The 19,080-nt window shown below is 47.6% G+C and overlaps 1 protein-coding gene across 3 annotated transcripts in view; it reads right to left on the minus strand.

Moving 5' to 3' along the window:
- The window catches only part of ABL1 (ABL proto-oncogene 1, non-receptor tyrosine kinase), a 137,929-nt gene that overhangs the window by 8,832 nt on the left and 110,017 nt on the right, over window positions 1-19,080 (minus strand). For 2 of the 3 annotated variants that reach the window (XM_044778542.2, XM_014863452.3), the window contains exons 4-7: window positions 12,182-12,454; window positions 4,746-4,830; window positions 3,948-4,125; window positions 1,394-1,578 (exon numbers count right to left, since the gene is read on the minus strand). In XM_044778542.2, the coding sequence (XP_044634477.1) occupies window positions 1,394-1,578; window positions 3,948-4,125; window positions 4,746-4,830; window positions 12,182-12,454 (721 nt within the window). The remainder of the gene's footprint in view (window positions 1-1,393; window positions 1,579-3,947; window positions 4,126-4,745; window positions 4,831-12,181; window positions 12,455-19,080) is intronic. The other variant, XM_044778545.2, reaches the window with a different exon arrangement.

Genomic DNA, 19,080 nt, shown 5'->3' on the forward strand with positions numbered 1-19,080 from the left:
TGCTAAAATCACAAAAAAGAGAAAACCAAGAATTATGTACCTATTGATGAAAAAAGCACAGCCTCTCTAACGAAGTACTCTTACTAAAAGAAAAGAAAGTCAGACCTGAAGGTGCTCAAGCTGTCTAGACCAACTACCCGTTTACTAGGAACACTGAAGATGGAGGAACAGATGAAATCACACCACAATGAGCAAAATACACAATGGGGGAAACTTTAAGGGATAAACCACGGGATTTCTTCAACAAATAAGTAGCAAGGGAAATAAAGAGATGAAGAAGGAACTTACAGATCAGAGGAGACTAAACAGACATACCAACTAATCGCGTTGTGGGAATCATATTTGGATCTCAATTCAAACAGACTAAAAAAAGTATAACTTTTATGATTCAACTGGAAATTGGAACACTGGATATCTGATAATATTCAGACATTACTGTCAATCCTGGGGGAGGGCATTGTGATGATGCAAATAAAAAAGTAGAGACTCAAACTGAAATACTCAAAGACAAAATAATGTGATGTCTGAGATTTGACTCGAAATAACAGGGTCGGGGGGTGGGCGGGCAGAGGCAGCACCCTGAGGCGATGATTCGTAAAGCTAGTGATGGCTACGTGGGGGCTCATCACACCACTCTGTCTTCCTTAGTGTATGCTTACAATTTGCCATATTAAAATGTTCTTTAAACAAAGTAAAAGTAAAAACCTGTCCCACGAGGCTTCAGAGGGCAGTATCCTATTTAAAGCCCTAACCAAATGACACAGCATTCCCTACACAGAGGAAGACTCTGGGTTGCTGAGGGTCAGCTAGCTGCTCCCCGAAACCCACACAGCAACCTTAGGAGGAGGGCATAAGATGCTAAGTAAAAAACAGCTCAGGGGCCAGCCCATGGCTGAGTGGTTAAGTTCACACGCTCTGCTTTCGCCACCCGGGGTTCGCCGGTTCAGATCCCAGGTGGGGACCTACACATCACTCATCAAGCCATGCTGTGGCAGCATCCCACCTAGAAGAACTACAAGGACCTACAACTAGGATATACAAACTATGCACTGGGGCTTTGGGGAGAAAAGAAGGGAAAAAAAGAAAAAAAGAGGAAGGTTGGCAAAAGATGTTAGCTTAGGGCCAATCTTACCAAAAAAAAAAGGATACTTAAAAAAAAAGTTCATCGTAATTATTTTTGAAGGAAAAGCTCACTTTTACTTCATTTTGGAGAGAAAATAGGAGAGAAAAGATTTTAAAGTAAGAGAGAAAAAAAATAAGAGAGAATTAAGTAATGAGGAAAAAGAAATGAAACAAAGAGAAAAAAGCAGTGAAACAGCAAGGAGAGAAAGAAAAGCAGGGAAGCGGGAGCCCCACCCCAAGTGGCGAGGATGCCCGGAGAGGTGGCCCTTACCCCAGACGTCGGACTTGATGGAGAACTTGTTGTAGGCCAGGCTCTCAGGTGCGGTCCATTTGATAGGGAACTTGGCCCCGGCGTGGGCTGTGTAGGTATCCCCTGTCATTAACCTGCTCAGGCCAAAATCAGCCACCTTCACCAGGTGGTTTTCCCCTACCAGGCAGTTCCGGGCAGCGAGGTCTCTGGGGAGGAAAAAGTTCATCTGTGAGAGCTCCTAGCCAGCTTTCCAGCTTCACAAACCCCCACCACTGAGCAGAGGTGCAACACCAACAAGGGGAGAACCGAGACCCGCAAACTTGTGTTTGCTCCCCGCTGGGGAGCAGAGCCTGTCCCTCAGCACCTGCCTGAGCTCCCTGTGTGGTGAAAGGCAGCCGGGGGTGGTGCTGGGAGTGGGCTCCCCGGCAACGTGACCCGGAGCAAGTTAATTACCCTGGACTCAGTTACCTCAGCGATAAAATGAAGATGATGCTACTGGCACCTACTTCTTAGGGTTGTTGTGAGCGGTCATGAATTAACATGTAAAGTGCGCAACTGATGCCTCAAGAAGAGTAAATGTTGTTGGGGAGGAAGACATCTCCTCTACCCACTCTAGGTCCTTCTGGCCAGACAAATTAAATTCACATGAGAGAGAATAACAGGAGAAAATTAAACAAAGCTTTATAACAGGTATACATGGGAGAGACCCAGAAAAACTGAGCAACTCACCCAAATGGTAGAAGCTCTTACCTTAAATACCATCTTCAGCTACAGACAGAGGAGGATGCTGGGGGCAAGGGGGGTCAGTTAAGGGAGATTACCAGAAAAGTACAGTAAACAAGAGTAGGGTTATTATGCAGATTTAAGTCCTTGCCTTTGGCATTGATTAAGAGTTTCTAGAGATAAGGTCATCTCCCCCTTCTTCCTGGTACAGAGAGGGAGACACCTTTACAGATGGAGATTTCCCTTACAAATGAACATGTCTCTTACAAAGGGTAACTTCTACTTTTCAGTGTTTCTCTCATGTCTGCAGTTTTTAAAAGTAACCAGCCCAAAATAATCCTCATGCCAAGGAGACATATCTTGGGGTGGCCAATTCCAATCCCCCACAGTGTCATCCAAGTGTTTGCTCAGTTGTGACTGCTCTATGCCAGGCACAAGGAACAAATGCAAAGCCCAGTCCTCAATCTTGAGAAACTTACACCAGAGTGAGAGTCTGCTTGTCCACCCAGACTTGACAGGACAGAATAAAATACAGCCTAGAGCAGTCTATACCCAAATCGTGTTCCTACTTTCCTCCCCCCCTTGCTGATGTTTATCCTAATGTATCCTCGAAACTCTCTCCCGTCTCATCAGCTTCCTCTCGCCTCCTGATTCTCCCAGGGAGGCAGGAGTCTGATCTGTGGTTCACGGACGTTAACCATGAAATCACAAGGCCAACCAGAATGAAGGAAGGAGAAGAGGTAGCAGCTTAAGGCGATGGCTGGGTGAGATAGCTTGATCATCAGCAATCAGAGAGAAATTAAATACGGAAGAGTTGTACCTAACAAGATTTGGTAAAGATTTTAAGTTTGCCTGAATGAAGTGGGAACAGACCCAGCCGTGCAAGGCAAACCAGAAGTCAAGAAATCTCAATTTGCAGCCTCAGAGGGTTCACTTCCTTGAGTGACAGGAGCATCCGAATCGGGGCCTCATGGAGCATAGAAAATCTATCTTACAAGGAAATGCCAGCATCTCACACATGCTACTCCTTTTCCTCACTATGAAATCTCATGTTCAGGTTTCATACTTGAGTTAATTGGGTAGGAAAGGTCACCACGGTGGCGTGGAGAACATCTTGTATCAAAGACTCTGGCAAAGCCCATCAGGCTCTGTCCTGCATAGGCCGTCACTTTGCTAGGAAGCCATTTCCACCAGCAAAGAATGCCAAGACCAAGGTGATTGTGGTACACTTGAAGGTCAAAACACTCCAGGCTTTAAAACAGCAAAGCTACTTAATTTAGAACCACATACACTCAATTCTGACAATTGTGGAAACATCCCGGAACCAGATGACAGCAAGTTAAGTGGAGAATGAGATGGTAATAAAGAGGAGGGAAGGAAACAACACGCAACACAGAAACAAAACCCACGCACTGGCTGTGGCGGTGAGTCTGTGTGAAAGCAACACCAGCCGCTCTGGGGAGAGGCCATCAGTGACGAGCGCCCGCCTCCCCTTTGGAGGGACAATGAGCACTCTGCTTCAGAGGGAGCTGTGGTCATCAGGAAGGACGCCTTTCATGGACTTCCCTTAATATTCCACTTAGCCCAAGATGGTTCTGAAGCAAAACATTCTCAGCCTGGGGATGAGCCGCCCCGTCGGCCTAGGGTCCAGGCCTGGGTGAATTCCGTCCCAGGCGCCGGCTATGTCAGGAGCCCAGCGTTTACCTGTGTTCCAAGGTCCAATGTGTTGCCAGCACTGAAGTTAGAGGCTGAGTGATAAAACCCCACAGGCTGGGGCTTTTTGTGAAAGGATGCCCTGGCCCCATGCTCGCTCCGAGGCTCTGTGGGGAGGGCTGCTTCAGCAGGCTCCTACCTGTGGATGAAGTTTTTCTTCTCCAGGTACTCCATGGCTGACGAGATCTGCGTGGCCATGTACAGCAGCACGACAGCATTCACCTCCTGCCGGTTACACTCCCTCAGGTAATCCAACAGGTTCCCATAGGTCATGAACTCAGTGATTATATAGAACGGGGGCTCCCGGGTGCAGACCCCTGCCAACAAGACATTGAGGGCTTCAGCGTGCTGCTCTACTCCCGACTGAATGAACACAGAAAGGACAGGCACAAAAGAAAAGGGCCTCCAAGATGGATTCTGACTCTGCTCCTAAGTCCTGGGCCAACTTCTAAGATGGTTCCAAACACCTGTGGCCTGAGATTACATTCCTGGGGGAGGGACGTGGCCACACTCTTTTCTTCCTCTCAAACCAATGAACTGAAACAGGAAGAGGCTGCCACTGAGTTCAGGAGCAAAGGTTAGGCCCACGTGGAAGGACCTAAACGACCGTCAGCTTCCCCCACATGGTTACGTCTACTTATAGTGTCACTCAGTGAAGAAACTCTTCAAAGTTCCTAAGGTTCAGAAGCCAATTTGAGATTGCATTTGATTGCTTTTGGGTATCAGTCTAAATAGTAACATATCCTCTCCTCATACACATGTGCGGGGACACACGCCATCCCACATGGCCTCCTTTTACCAAGGACTGAATGTTGGTAGAGAACAGACGTCCCAATCAGAACTTGTTATAGAGCAAGCCATCCATCTCCTCTCTAAGGCACCTGCATCACCCCGGAGGGCTTGATGAAAAGCCCCCTTCAGAGCTCTGCATCCTCACCGAGAAGCTGCACTAAATTAGGGTGTTTGATCTCCTTCATCACTGCAGCTTCCTTCAGGAACTCTTCCACCTCCATGGTGTCCTCCTGCAGGAAAACAAGCGGTGAAACTATTTCAGCAAGGAAAGTGTTTACGTGGGAAAACACGACTTGAATGGTTAATACACACTGGAGCTTTGACAATCACCCTGGTCCACCAGTCTGGACCAGCACAGTGCTCTGGACAGGTTCCATGGCAGCCAGTCATCAGCCCAACGGCACAAGGCATTTTCTACTGTGGTGCTGAACTTCTGAATTCTCACCCAGGGCAATAAATCACAGTTGGCTTGCGTATGTTAGCAACTTGATTCTGGTGGCTGCTGGGCAGACTATACTTGTTTCCATCGCCTGTGGCGTCTGTGGGGGTGAGGGAGGCGTGCACAGGCAAACACCATAAACTTGCTACTTCTTCCCCGAGGAACAGCTGGTTTCCCAGGTGTCCTAAAACCCTTCACGTAAAAAATCTCTTAAAGAATCTCAAGAGTACCCAATTTAAGGGGAGAGACCCTGATGACACAAAAAGATATCGTCCTACCTAAGAAGAATGATGCCCCAAATACGGCAGAATCAGAGCATGTGGAATTACCTAAGAACGTGGTGTCATGGGCTCTTATGAAGCACTCCCCACTATCCGTCAGGACAATTTCCCAGATCCTAAAGCAATCCTCCCTAGCAGCTCCCCTCACAGCAGATTCACAAGTATTGTACGTGCCACATTCTAGCAGGTTCACAGGACCTAAATACCAAGGGCAGACAAAGATACCAGCAAATGCCCAGAGCAAACGCAACAGTATTTCTGCATTTCCTCACGTCCTTTCAGTCGAGGCTTGAGCCTGGAGAGCTGTGGCGCCCGGCCCTGTGGCAGGTCCCCTCACACAGGAGCCTTGCTGTGGCTTCCATCCGTGAGCCTCTTTTGGACTTAAGGAACCCACTGTCCTCTGAACTGACCATCAAAACAAGAAGCAGGTGGGTGGCAAATGACACGGTCTGTGCTGCTGCGAGAACCTGGCTGTAAAGGCCAGTGAGGGAAGCGTGTGAGACACCAGCCTCCAAGTTTCAGCAGGGAGTCTAAGTTCGACTGAAGGAAGACTGACAGGAGACGGGGACTGAACTTCTGGAAAACAGATCCCCCAAGAGAAAGCTTGTCAACTTTACTTTAAATGTGGAAGCTCATACACTGTGCCTGCCTGTTCGGGAGACAACAGCTCAAACATCGTCACTGTGGTACTCAGCGCAGCTGTCCCATTCCTACCTGCTGCACGTGGGGAAGACTTCCAGAGGACGGCCAACCTTTACTTGGCGCTTTCTAGCATTGGTCAATCATGTTTACAAGTGAAGCACGACCAATGAGGTTACGCGTCAGCCCATTATCACTTAGCTTAGGGCTCTGTGAGACCAAAACTTAGAAACAATTTACTGCTTCTTAAAAACGAGGAGCTGCTCCTAATATCAACTAAAGACCGTTGGCAGTCTCTGCATCAAGCTGTACGGGGGAAGAGAACTCATCCCTGCCGCCGCCCCATTGGCCGCTTAATTCTTCTGAGTCCTCTCTGCTCCTCAACATGCTCAGCAGACCATGCGGTTCTTCGGCGCAGGGCTGCTCTGATTTACCAGGGTGGCACGTTAACGTCAAAGGCTGCAGAGCGAACGCCTGCTGGCATCGGGGGACTCTGGTGCTCGCGCAAGCCAGGGGCTTTGAGATTCGTGCTTGGCCAATGTTACGTTAAAGCAGCAGCTCTCCAATGAAGCTTCCCAGACACGTGTAGTTTTTCTTTTTAAAGCACCACATAATAAACCACACGCAGTGAAATCACTTCAGAAACGTCACTTGCTCTTATAGCTACTGACTCTTCTCTAAAAGAACCATGCTTTAGATCTTGAGAGGCATGGACACGCAAAAGGAACAATACAACTTTCAAAGGCATCGCTCTCCTCATCTGTCTTTCTCTCTCCACGCACACACACACGCACGCACACGTATGTACAGTATAAATACTGCTTGTTTTTGTTCTTTCAGAGCAATCAGTGTGAATCTGTCTCCCCCTGCTGGATCGGAGCTGGTTCAATTTATAATTTAAACTATTAACAGCATCCTACATTTGTAGTTGTGTTAAACTGGAAATATCCTGATGCTATCCTGTTATATTCCTTTACTTTTATTTAAAAACTTTCCATCGTCTTTTTGAAGAGAACTCTTCCATTTGCACAATAAAATAAAACAGATTAATTAGGGTGAAGGCAACATTTTGAGTAAAAGCTGTGAATTTCAGCCTTGTCTGTTGGGCCGGGAGATGGGTCAACCGGCCTCTCTTCACAAGGACGGCCTGGCCTGGCTCACATGCAGATGAATGCTTGGCTGGCACGGCGAAGGGTTAAGAGGACGGCTTGTGAGGATACCGACCGAGCTCTGCTGCTGTGTACCCACGGTGAGTTACTCACATGACAGGTAACAGAGGTCACCTCTGAACCTCTGTTTTCTCATCTGCAAAATGGAGAGAACAGAAGTATTTACCTCAAGCACAAAGAGTGCCAAGTGCAGGACCCAGAACGTGGTCAGTGGTCAACAGTTGGTGCTCTCTTTTATTATTATTATTAAGACAGCTGACCTATTCCTGAAAAGTAGACTAAACATATTGCTTGTATGAAAAACAGGCAGGTTCTTTAACAGTTTTCTCGGTCTCTCTCAGACACATTCTCCCAGACTCAACATCTCACAGGTATCTTCTAAGGAGCTTCATCCTTTTTGCTCACTGGCCTCACTCCCAAGAGCAGGTATTCTACAGCATAAAAAAGAACAATGTCTGTAAAAATGGCTCAGCATCCTGCTGCTGCTGCGCCACTTTCAGTGCTCGCAATGCCTCCCTCTCAGCAGGAACCTTGGCCCTGGACCAAGGCTCTCGTCTGAAATAGGTCAGTATCCACATTTGTTTGTGGTTCTTACCCAAACGTCAGGCGAGCAAGGTCACAACCATCCTTCACCTATCAATCAGGCGGACCAGGATCGACATGTTTCAAACACACTGGAGAGACGCAGCAGAGATGCTGAGCTGGACTGAGGAAAGTGGTTCCCAAATCACGCGGGGGCCTTGAAGCCCAAGCAAAAAGTCCACAAGGAACCACCTCACAGAGGTACCCCCAAAACTGCTCCCCAAATCCTGCAGCCCTATCTAGCTCCACCGCCAGAAGAGAAGCCACTGCAAGAGTGGGTGCAACAGGGCGCCAGCAGGCTCTGAGCTGTGTGGCCTCTCTCCCTACTGCACAGCCCCTTGTAAAGTCAGAGATACTGCCTGTGACTGTCCAGTGCTAAGCTGTCATGCAGCCCTTCCTTTCCTGCTCGTTTCTGGAGGTCTCCAACAAAACCAATTTCCTGGGGAAAAAAAATAACATAAATCAAAACCAAAACCAAAACACTCTGTGCTGGTGAGGGAGGGCAAACCGGCGCTCCCTCAACACCACTGCTACAGTGCAAATGGGACGAGCTCCTTGGAAGGCATTCTGCGGGTGTGATCAAAACCATCAATGCCCGTGGTCCTTGATCCAGCAGTCCTCGGAGGAGGAGCTGACCCACGGGACACTCTCCCACATGTGCAAACAAGCAGAATCCCTGCAGCGCTGTTCACAACAGCAAAGCACCGCAAAGAACCCCAGCGCCCGCAGAGGGCTGGTATGTACAAAAGTTATGCCTGCAAAAACAGGACAACCTGACGCGCACTGACAAGGAGCAACCGTCAAGACACATTAAGTGGACAACAGAAGGTACAGAGCAGTGTCCAGAGCATGCTGCCATATTCTTAAAAAGAATACACATGGGGACTATTTCTGGAAAGACACAAAAATCAAGGGTGGGGAATATTATGTGCATATGTTCAAAAAACAGATAAAGAACTGAGTACAATTTTAAGTCTTAACCTTTTCCAACAGCTATTTTCTGCCATTTTAATAGTTAATTTGTCAGTTAGCTTATGCTGCTGTCTTAATGTCACAACTAGATCAATAGTAGTCTTTTCCAAATTCTATTACTTACAACTGTTTCATAGTAAAAAAACTGGCTTACAAACAAACTTTTGGAATACAGCTCATGTGAAACTTGCGGCTTCTTGTACTTGACGGCTGGTTCTCTGAGGCACACCCTGCCTTTAACACAGACAGCACACGGGTAAAGTTAAGCCTACAACCTGCTGAACGTTGCCAAAATTCAAACTGGCAACTGCCCAGCCACGGGCCTTGGCTGTAACTCCAGTTTCCTATCCACAGGGGTCAGCCTAGTGCCCTCTCTTTTCCTCTGGTCTTTCTTAGGCCCTGAAGGTGTACAACCCCACGCTGCCAAGAGAGTCAATATGGACGGAGTGGGGGTTACAAGCAGGGCCTTGCTCCCCCTGCGGCTTACAGGGGATCTGGCTCTACCCTTTGAGGGGCAAGCAATACAAAAAGGGCAGCACTGGGAGGTGGGAGGACACCGAGACTCAGGTGCCCAGTGGGGTCCAGCACAAAGGGGTGCTCAGTGAGAACCGCTGAACAAATGGACGCTTGGGCTAGAGCAGAAAACCCTCAGGGTTTCCCAAGAGGTCGCCCACAGCTACAGCCTGGGGGGACGGAAGTGAACGGAGACAAGGGCAAAGGTGATCTTTAAGATGCATAAATGTGGTTTACGTGTATTTTTCATGCTGTACGAGGAATAAGAACCCGAGTTACAGTTTAAAAGAAGAAGAAGAGCTGGGCTCGAGCAGAACGCCTGGGCTGGAATCCGGCTCTGCACTCCCAGCTGTGTGATGGCAGGCCAGTTACCTAACCTTCCTGTGCTCCAGCTTTCTCAACCTTGAAGGGTGGCTGCAGTAGGACCCTTCTCTTCAGGTTGTTGAAGAACTAAATGAGATGCTCTATGAATAGCACTCAGAACTCTGCCAGACATGCAGTAAGAGCTCAGTAAATGTTGGCCGTTACTGTCATTTAGAACCCACTCGAAGTCCTCTACTTCTCTAGAGGAGGTAAATGCCCTAAATGTTGATATTCATCTTATTTGACAAGCGGGAAACATACTACAGAGGTTTTTTTGTGCAGGGTGAGGCAGAAAGAGGGATAATACAGTTGCTTAGTACTGTATTTTGGTTTAACATACCTCTAGAAAATGATGCATTCCCTTTTCCCGAATTAGCTACTGCGTGGGGTGACTATTCACAGAATCCCATGCAACTAGATTCTGTAATCTTTTACCAACTGTGGGACTATAGGTTAATTAAAAGCATAAGAAAGAGTCTAATAGCTCATCATTAGAGAAGTATATTCTAAAAAGCACCCACTTCAGATAATTCGGCTTCATTGATGTAAGTCCCCACCCCCACCCCACGAGCTCCAGGGGGCCCCTCCTCTGGAATCCCCTTCTTCAGGTGTTCAGGAAACACTGCCACAGCATCAGCTACTGGGCTAGGTTTTCCCCACATTTCGAGTTGTGCAAACTCTCTCTCTTTTTAAAGTTTTCAAACAAGTCATTCCTCGATTGAAATCAGTGTATTTTGTGCTTTTACTCTTTTTTTTTTGTTTTCGAAAATCCTGGCAAAGGTGTGGGGAATGCCCGGGCCTTTAAGAGTTTCTCGAGCTGGTCAAGGCCTGGTTTCTCTGGGGCTGGTCTCCAGTCATGTGCCAAACGGAGACGACTGCCCGCTCTCCCCTGGTCTGTGGGAGGTGGGGCAATGGCTGGTTGGTTCTTTCTAGGGCCCGCCACCAACACAGCCGTCTTTGAGAAAGGCCAATCCAATCATCTTATGCCCATGCATCAAACCCTTCGGTGAGTCCCAGGGCCTCCAGGATCACACCCCAGGCTCCCTCGTCGGTTCAGGCCTTCTTTGCCGCCCGCCCCCCTCGGCCAACACCTCCTCCTCCAGCACGGCCCAGGCTCACAATCCCTTTCATGCTTTCTCCGTGCGGAGCATGGCTCAGCAGTCCCGCCCCCTCTCACGCCCATGTGGAGCCACAGCCCCACGCTCGCGCCCCTAATGCGGCCTTTATCACACTGCACTGCAACTCTTGTTACACTGGCCTAGTTCTACTAACTAGACTAAGCTAACTGCGCAGACCAGCCCGAGGTGAGGAACTCTAATTCACGTTCACAGTCCCAGTGATAAGCCCATGGTCCGGAAAAGAGAAGTGAGCAACTTGACAAATGTTTATTAAATTAAAACAAGTCCTATCTGGAAAATACCCAGGAGTCTTCAAGGTGACCCCAAGCCACAGAAGCCCCTTTGCCCCCCACCTAAGTGTCAGTCCTGCCCCAAGGACTGATCTAAGGGGACACATTCAATATGAGCGCCAGGAGCCACTTTGGTTTCTAGGACTAAGGAATGTGATTTCCTCTACAGTGTCACTTTCTATCAGCCAGAAATCTCAATTTCCAATTTACTGTGCCTTTGAGTGAACACATCAGGGAAGTAACAGACGCCCTAAAAGGCAAGCATTTTGGCTGCACCAGTCTCAAAAGTGTGCACCCAACTGCCTTTTGGGAAAAGTACATACACTTGGGCCCATTTTTCCCAGTAGTGGGCGTTTCAGTTCTTTTTCTTTTCTAATAGCTACTAAAGGGGGCTCCCTCTCTCAATTTCTGCACAAGTCAATGTAATCGGAGTTCATTTAAAACAAGTGAAAATAATGCAGGTCAACACTAGGGGACACTGTCGCCATAGCTGTGAAAGCACGGATCACATTTTGGAGAAGGCAGAGGGCTACAAATTAAAACTTCCTTCCCTTGGCGTCCTGACAATTTCAAAGAATGCCAAAAGAAAAACAAACCGCCTGGAAACTCCAAACACTGCGTTAGTGAGAGGGTGAGAGTCACAGTTAACGAGAAGGAAAGGCTGGTATCTGAGTCAGGAAGAAGCCTTCATGTTTCCTTAGTGCCTTTCTAGTGGAGGCAGTTCCACACTTCTAGTTCCAGAAGTCCGGACACACGATACAGAGAATTGGAACCTGCTAGAAACACCCAATGCATTTGCTTTTCAAATGTGCCAACGAAAATCCACAGAAGACTCAAGCGCACTTTGGTTAAATCTCCTTTCAAAACTCAGAGTTTTTTTCTCTCCTATTAATTCTCAATAGGAAGTAATCCAAATGCCACACGAACAGAACGGAAACCCACGGCTTTAAAAGCATCTTGCCATAGAATGAGAAAGCTTCTCCAAATGACTAATCTTTTTACACCAAAAAACCACAGCACTTCTCAGCTCTCAGCACATGTGGAAACACACCGAAACTAGGAAAATGACTCCAGCCGTGCGAAGACACAGACGACAGGAGACTAAAGAGGCAGGCCCCCAGGAAAGGGGCGTGACTGCATGCTGCCCAGCACAAACCGCGCTTCACGAGGCACCGCGAGCAGCTCGGCTCTGACCGGCCACCAGCCCTGGCCTACCTTCAGGGTCTTCACGGCCACTGTCAGGCTGTACTTCTTCCACACGCCTTCGTACACCTCCCCGTACTGGCCTCCTCCCAGCTTGTGCTTCATGGTGATGTCCGTGCGCTCCATCTCCCACTTGTCATAGTTGGGGGACACGCCGTAGACAGTGGGCTTGTTGCGCTTGGGGGCTGGGTAATGCAGGGTGGTGATGAGCCCGTCTGCCACAGTTGAGTGATGGTGAACCAGCTCGGCCAAAGTGCTGAAGCGGCTCTCTGAGGAGACGTAGAGCTGAGGGGATAGGGACAGCTTCAGCCCACAGAGCAGATGCCAACACACACAGATCCCGGAATGCAGCTTTGCTGAGCCTTCACTTAACGCACAGCAAACCCCAGACAAAATGACTCTCACACAGGACCGAGGGCTCAGAAAATCAACTACACTGCATTTCTCTGTATGTGCTATGATTTACTGCTAAAGCAAATACAATAAAATGCCTCGGGGCCTTTGCGTCTGCTGCTCCCCCCTGCCTGCTCCCAAGAGAGCACACGCCTGCTCTCTCTTACTTTTCCGAGCCCAGCGTAAATGTCCACGAAGTGTTCCCCGACCCGCGACTCTTAAGTCCTCACCCAGAACTGTCATCACAGCACCTGTCTTACTTCTCCACGTTGTTCTCACCACTAGGTGACAATTACCTGTTTACCTGCTTCGTTACTGTCTGTCTCCCCCTACTAGAACATCAGCCTCATGAGAGCAGAGCCCTGGGCTGTCTGTTTTTATCCTGTACCCCTAATGTTGAGAACAAAAAATGAGCATATAATATGTACTCAATAAATAATTGTTGATTAAATTAATGGAGAGTAGAACTTAATGAGTATTTGCTGAGTGGAAAAGAAGATAATTGTTTATAATTATGCTTATTACCTAATCCTATAATTATATAATTATCTAGAACTAAACAGCGATCAGAGATAAAGATCATTAAATGAAACATGACTCTCCCCCCTCATTCCTACTCCCTCGATTTCCACTGAATAAGAGGCATCAGGGCCAACGCTCGCAAACCCCAGCAGCCGCCCACGTGGGATGCCCATCAGCCTCCCCAGGACCACCACGGAGGCTCAGAGAGCTGCACTAGGCCACACGGCCCTTTCCACCACAGAGATGTAAGGAGAAGGGATTTCAGACACAAGCACACGTGAGTCTCTCTCAGATCTACAGCGGGTGAGAGGCTGGGCAGGGAGCCCCTCTACACGGAGTTCTTGTCTGGACACAACTGAGACGGGGAGGAAGGGAACGGAGCAGGCTGACAGACAGCAGCTATGTGACAGAAAGCAACAGAAAAGATAGCTCTTTTTCCTGCTCTCAACTGTTTGTTTCTTTCAGTGATGTGGTGAGGGAATGCCTCCTTTGCAAAAGCAATTCCACAGGGAACATCTGGGCTCCAGGCATGTAACTGAATCTACTGGCTCACGAAGGGCAGCCGACGATGGCTGAAGGTGTGGAAGGGATACTTAAAACCACGACTAGGTGTTCATAAGACTTGTCCAAACTGCAAAGATGTGGGAAGGAGGGACACAGATGGACAGTGTGACACCTGCGGCAGGAGGGAGAAAAAGGAACAGGATCAGTCAGCTGTCGCTGTAACATCTTAGTATTTAAAAAAAAGAAAAGGGGAGAAAAAGTCTGAAACACACATGGCACGGCCTTGGCTGTTGGTTATGGTAGGCTCCACTACTTCCCGTGGGTTTGTAATACTAGATAATTAAAATACTTTAAAAGAAGGAAATAATAACAAATATACCAGTTGATCCCATCCACAGCTCTCAAGAGGGTAAAGAGGATTCATTAACATGGAGATTTTCTTTCTTTTGTTGTTGTTTGAGGGGAAGACATAAAATGAATTTTTAAAAGTCAGGAAGCCAATGGCAAACTTTGGCTTAGAGGTTTATAATTTACAATCTTTTGGCAGCAATTCTACTAAAATGAAATTCTGAGCAACTCAAGAACTGTCTAGAAAGACTTCACAGCTCTGGGGAACTTGTCCCTCTGCAAGATGGTGCCTGTGAATGGCAGGAGCCTTCAGGGAGGCCCCGCTTGTCTACTGCAGAGCCCCAAGGAGAGCCCCTCAGTGAACCGCTCCAGGGACGTGCTGCCGTGCTGCCGGGGGAGGGGTGGAGGTCGGCACCTCCAGCCTGCCCTCAGCGTCACGCCCACACTGACTGGCGTACACAGCACTCTGGTCAGTGAGGCACTGGCACAGGTGCAGCTCACGAAGACTGCCAAGCGGGACGTGAGGACAGCTCCTAATCCCCACCCTCCTCTCTGGCAAAGTCTGTCAGTTGTCCAGATTCTTCACTGCAGGCTACAAATGCTCTAAGCCTTCTTCTCTTGGGTTAGTGCAGCTGATGGTGTTTCCCTATCAGGGAGTGCAGAGAAGAGAGAAAAGCCATTCCAAGAAGACACCCCAGGAATCAGAGCACCCCTCACACCCTGCAAATCACGGGCACAGTGCAGGGCAAAAGAGCCCGTTTCATTTGCTGGGCTCCTGGTGCAGGTCTCCTGGGAGCAAGGCTCACTCCCCGTTTCCCTCCGTCAGCTTGAAAGGAGCACTCCCCCAGCCCCAGGATCCAGCTCCTTCGATCACACATGCTGCTAATAGCTCCCCTGAGGCCCAGTTCACGCAGAACTTGTTCTTGGTCTCATCTGATTTCCTCACAAGCTCCACTGTTAGCCATTTCAGAGTTACGGGAGGATTCACTGAATGGAAAAACTTTATCCTTTTCAATAATTAAATTTACAGACCCTGTGACTTAGTTCGTCTTTCAACATAAAATTTACATACCGACACTCAGTAAATATTGAAACTATGCTCCCTCAAATGCACTGCACAGACATCTTCTAACAGCAAAGTCTGCTGGCTTCCTTTCTGGTTAGTTCTAGTTTTTGAGCAGCATTTGACTAGTGAACTGGGTAATCTTCATCAGGAATTCGTGGCATGTTCAGAGAAGAAAGTGAAATCAGCACTATGAATGGTGTGTCATTATGCTATGCACGCAGTTACATAAACACTCCGGGTGCTGAGCCAAGGCGATGTCTCTTTCTAATCACGCAGGACCCCAAAAGATGGGACCTGGCAGAGAAACTCACCAGAAATCGCTTTCCTCCTGACAGCCAGACTCACGGGCTTATCTGAGCTTAAGACCTGGGCACCCTCCAGCTGCCTCAGACCCCGGAGTCCCACCTTGGATGTACTGTTTACAGGCTGCCTGGCCAGAAGTGCCATTCCCCCAAGAGCTTCTCATATCCTGGCAGAAAGGCAGTACTCAATAATTAACAGTACTTAATAACGCTCCCAGTCTTCTCGACAGGGAAGATCAGCCACGCTCTGGCAGGCTCTTCGCTGGGATGCCTGCACCTGCTGAGCCACTGTCAGGGTGGGTAAATCTTAAAAATTCAAGAGGTTATACAGTTGGCTACGTCTTGCCACTTCTGCTAAAGCTTAAGCCCAAATTCCATTCCTGTCAACCTGAACCTGTCACTTCGGCAGACCATGAAAATAAATGTCAACTGGGTACCTCTTTGAAGAAAAGGAAAGACTCTATCAAGGACTCTGAGGATTGTGTAACTTGACAGTGGCACCCCACAGAAGTAAACAGGGAGTAGACACAAATAACCAGAAGAACTAAGAACGATTTAGGCAGGGGGTGGTGGAAAAAAATCAGTTTTTAATTCCGCTATCTGGCAAGGGAGTATAAACTTTGAGAAAGAATGGAGGAATGACAATCAAACCCCAGGGTACCTGAAAAATTTTAAGACCGTCAAGAACCCTCGGAGACAGCAATGGCTCAGTGTGGTATGGCCCTTTCAAGAGTCCAGCTTGAAACTCCCAGTGTTGGGCTCTGGGCCCTGAGCTGGTGGCCCTGGGCTAACTGACCAGCCACAACTGCTGCTCAAAGTTCAGAAACATGAAGAGAGAGGTAAATCACAGCCAAGAGGGTGGAGGCAGAAAGAAATCCTTTGGGCCTTAGAGAAGAATCCTCTAAATTCAGTTGTTTTCTAAAGATTAGCTAACTTGAAAATAAGAATTAAACTTACTCAACCCCAGCCTGTCCCTTGTACCAACCTTAAATTTTCCCCTTAGAAATCCAAAAAGGATTGTATCAAAGCTCTGCTCTGTGAGCAGCTGTTTTCACCGCTGAGCATGCTGTCTCGTGTGTCACTGTACTACCTCCCGATCCTGACTTTCCACTCAACGCAGGACTAGGATCCCACCACGCACAGCCCCCTCGAGCACGGGCCTCAGAGAGGAGCCTCAGCAGACGGTCGGCCCGATGACCCCAGGAGCTGAGGAGTCTCCAGGTGTTTGGACAGCTGAAGGGAGCGTCTTTGCCAGGGAGAGGGAGGAGGGCAAGAGGCCTAGGACACTTTGATGAGTTGCCTAGTGGTGGATACTGCCTGATCAAATGAGTTCCCTGTGCTCCACCTGGAATGACAGGAACCCCTGGCACACATCAGCTTTTAGACAGGAGGGTTGACTTCTGTGTCAGATGACTCTCAAATTCTGCAAATCATGTATCCCACCTGCAGGCTTTGCTCTCTCCCTTTGAAGAGCATTTTAGACCAACTCCCAGCTAATGAGTTGTCAAACTAGATCATGCCTGCCTGCATCTGTTTCAAGGATGCTGATTAAACAACTCCAGGGAAAAGAAACCATTATCCTGTTCAGTACAAATCTCAACTGATTTCTGTGGTGCAGCACGGCCTGCCTTGGATAAACAGCACAGACGGGAAGCCAGCTGTCAGCTCCAGGACATCATGTCCCTCATGGGCGGTGCACTCCAGCGTTCTAATTTACTAAAACGGCACCCTTGTGGTCTGAAGGCAAGGTTTCAAAGGGCCACCACCCTGGAATACATCCTGCAGAATGGAAGGACCCAGCTCCACATCTGGGATAAGAACAATGACCCAAAAAGCAAGCTGATAAGGCTGATCTCTAGTCACACATCAACAAGAGATTATGCTGTCTCTCATACAAACTACAGTGCTGGTATAAAGGGATCTGCAATGAGGGAAAGCATCAGACGCTGGCAACAAGAATTTTAGCCAGAAGACTCTGAGACGTGAAAAACACAACAGACCAGATTAAAAAAGAAATATATGTGTGTTCGTATGGTACAAATGAACGTGCAAAAATGGCCATAAAGATTTTAAAAAGATTAAGAGAAGGGGACTAGCCCTACCAGACATTAAAACACATTATAAAGCTATAACAACTAATAGTCTGGTATGGGCACATGAACGGACAGACCAACGGACAGAGAGCAGATCAACAGACCTAAATACACACGCCAACTTTACATATTTCAAATATGTAGGAAAAGATGAACCTTGTATATGGCAGAGGGATCACTCAAAACATGACCCGTGCAAATTAAACATAACAAGCTACTACCTTTACCAATCAGCGAGCGACGTTTCTACAATTCTGATAACACACGGCTGATGAGGGGAAGGGAAATGTGAACCCTCACACACTGCTGGTGAGGACACACATTTGTACACCTTCGATAGAAGGTAATTTGGCAATATCTCCACAAACTTTAAATGCACATAACCTTCAATCAATTCTAGTAACTTCTCTTGCATACCCTTGTACACAAGGAAGTATATGCGGTGTATTTTCAAACTGCAGGTCACCACCCACTAGTGGGTCTACAAAATAAATTTAGTGGACTAGAACCAGAATCTTTAAAAATGAAACAGAATAGAATGGAGTATAAAATATCAGAGTGCATTACATATAGTAAGGGTAAGTAAGATTTCACGAATCTTTTCTTACTAGTGTGAGTGTTGGGTGGTGATGTAATTTTTCTTTTTTTTTTTTTTACAGTGGGCCCAGGTCTTTTTCAAAAGGTTTGAAAGCCACCTCATAACAGCATTATTTATAATAGCAAAAGATTGGAAACAACCTAAAAATCGACCAGCAGGGCACTACTTAAATGAATGACGGTCCTTTCACACTATGCAGTCATTCACAAGAATGAGGCAGCTGTAAATGTGCTGCCATGAAGCAGTCTCCAGGGCATATGATCAGGTGGGAAAAGCAAGATGTGGAGCAGTGTGAGGTATGCATCATTTGTGTTTTTTAAAAAATATAAACTATAGGGGCTGGCCCCGTGGCCGAGTGGTTAAGTTCGTGCGCTCCGCTGCAGGCGGCCCAGTGTTTCGACGGTTCGAATCCTGGGCGCGGACATGGCACTGCTCGTCAGACCACGCTGAGGCAGCGTCCCACATGCCACAACTAGAGGAACCCACAACGAAGAATACACAACTATGTACCGGGGGGCTTTGGGGAGAAAAAGGAAAAAATAAAATCTTTAAAAAAAAAAAAATATATATATAAACTATATACACTGAGTAACTCTGGAAGACACTGGTCACAGTGGTTGCCTCTGGTCAGGGGAACTGAATTAGGACACAGAACTAGTTTTCACTGTAATTCCTTTTGTTCTTTTTTTTTAGACCATGTATACACGTTACATATTATTCAAAAAACATACACCATCTGTACACACCCCAACAATCCATCTATCTACACCCTCAATGACAGCATGGTGCAGTAGAGCAGACAGGGGGATCTGAGCCTGGTTCCATCAATTACCCACTATGCGATCTTGGGCAAGAAATTTCATCCTGCTAAGTCTCCATTTCCTAAAAGCAAAAATGCAGATTACAGCAATGTCTGCCCTGAGGACTGAGGTGAGGTTTAAAGGAGATGAAGATGGAAAAATGCCCTTGCAAACAGTAGGAATTCCATAAACGTGAATTCCTTGCTTCCCTTTATAGACTCTTAAGGATCGTTTATACGAAGATCACAAAATCATACATATCGACTCCTTTACAAAACTACAATT

Source organism: Equus asinus, chromosome 10, assembly GCF_041296235.1.
Source record: "Equus asinus isolate D_3611 breed Donkey chromosome 10, EquAss-T2T_v2, whole genome shotgun sequence".
Lineage (NCBI taxonomy): Eukaryota > Metazoa > Chordata > Mammalia > Perissodactyla > Equidae > Equus > Equus asinus.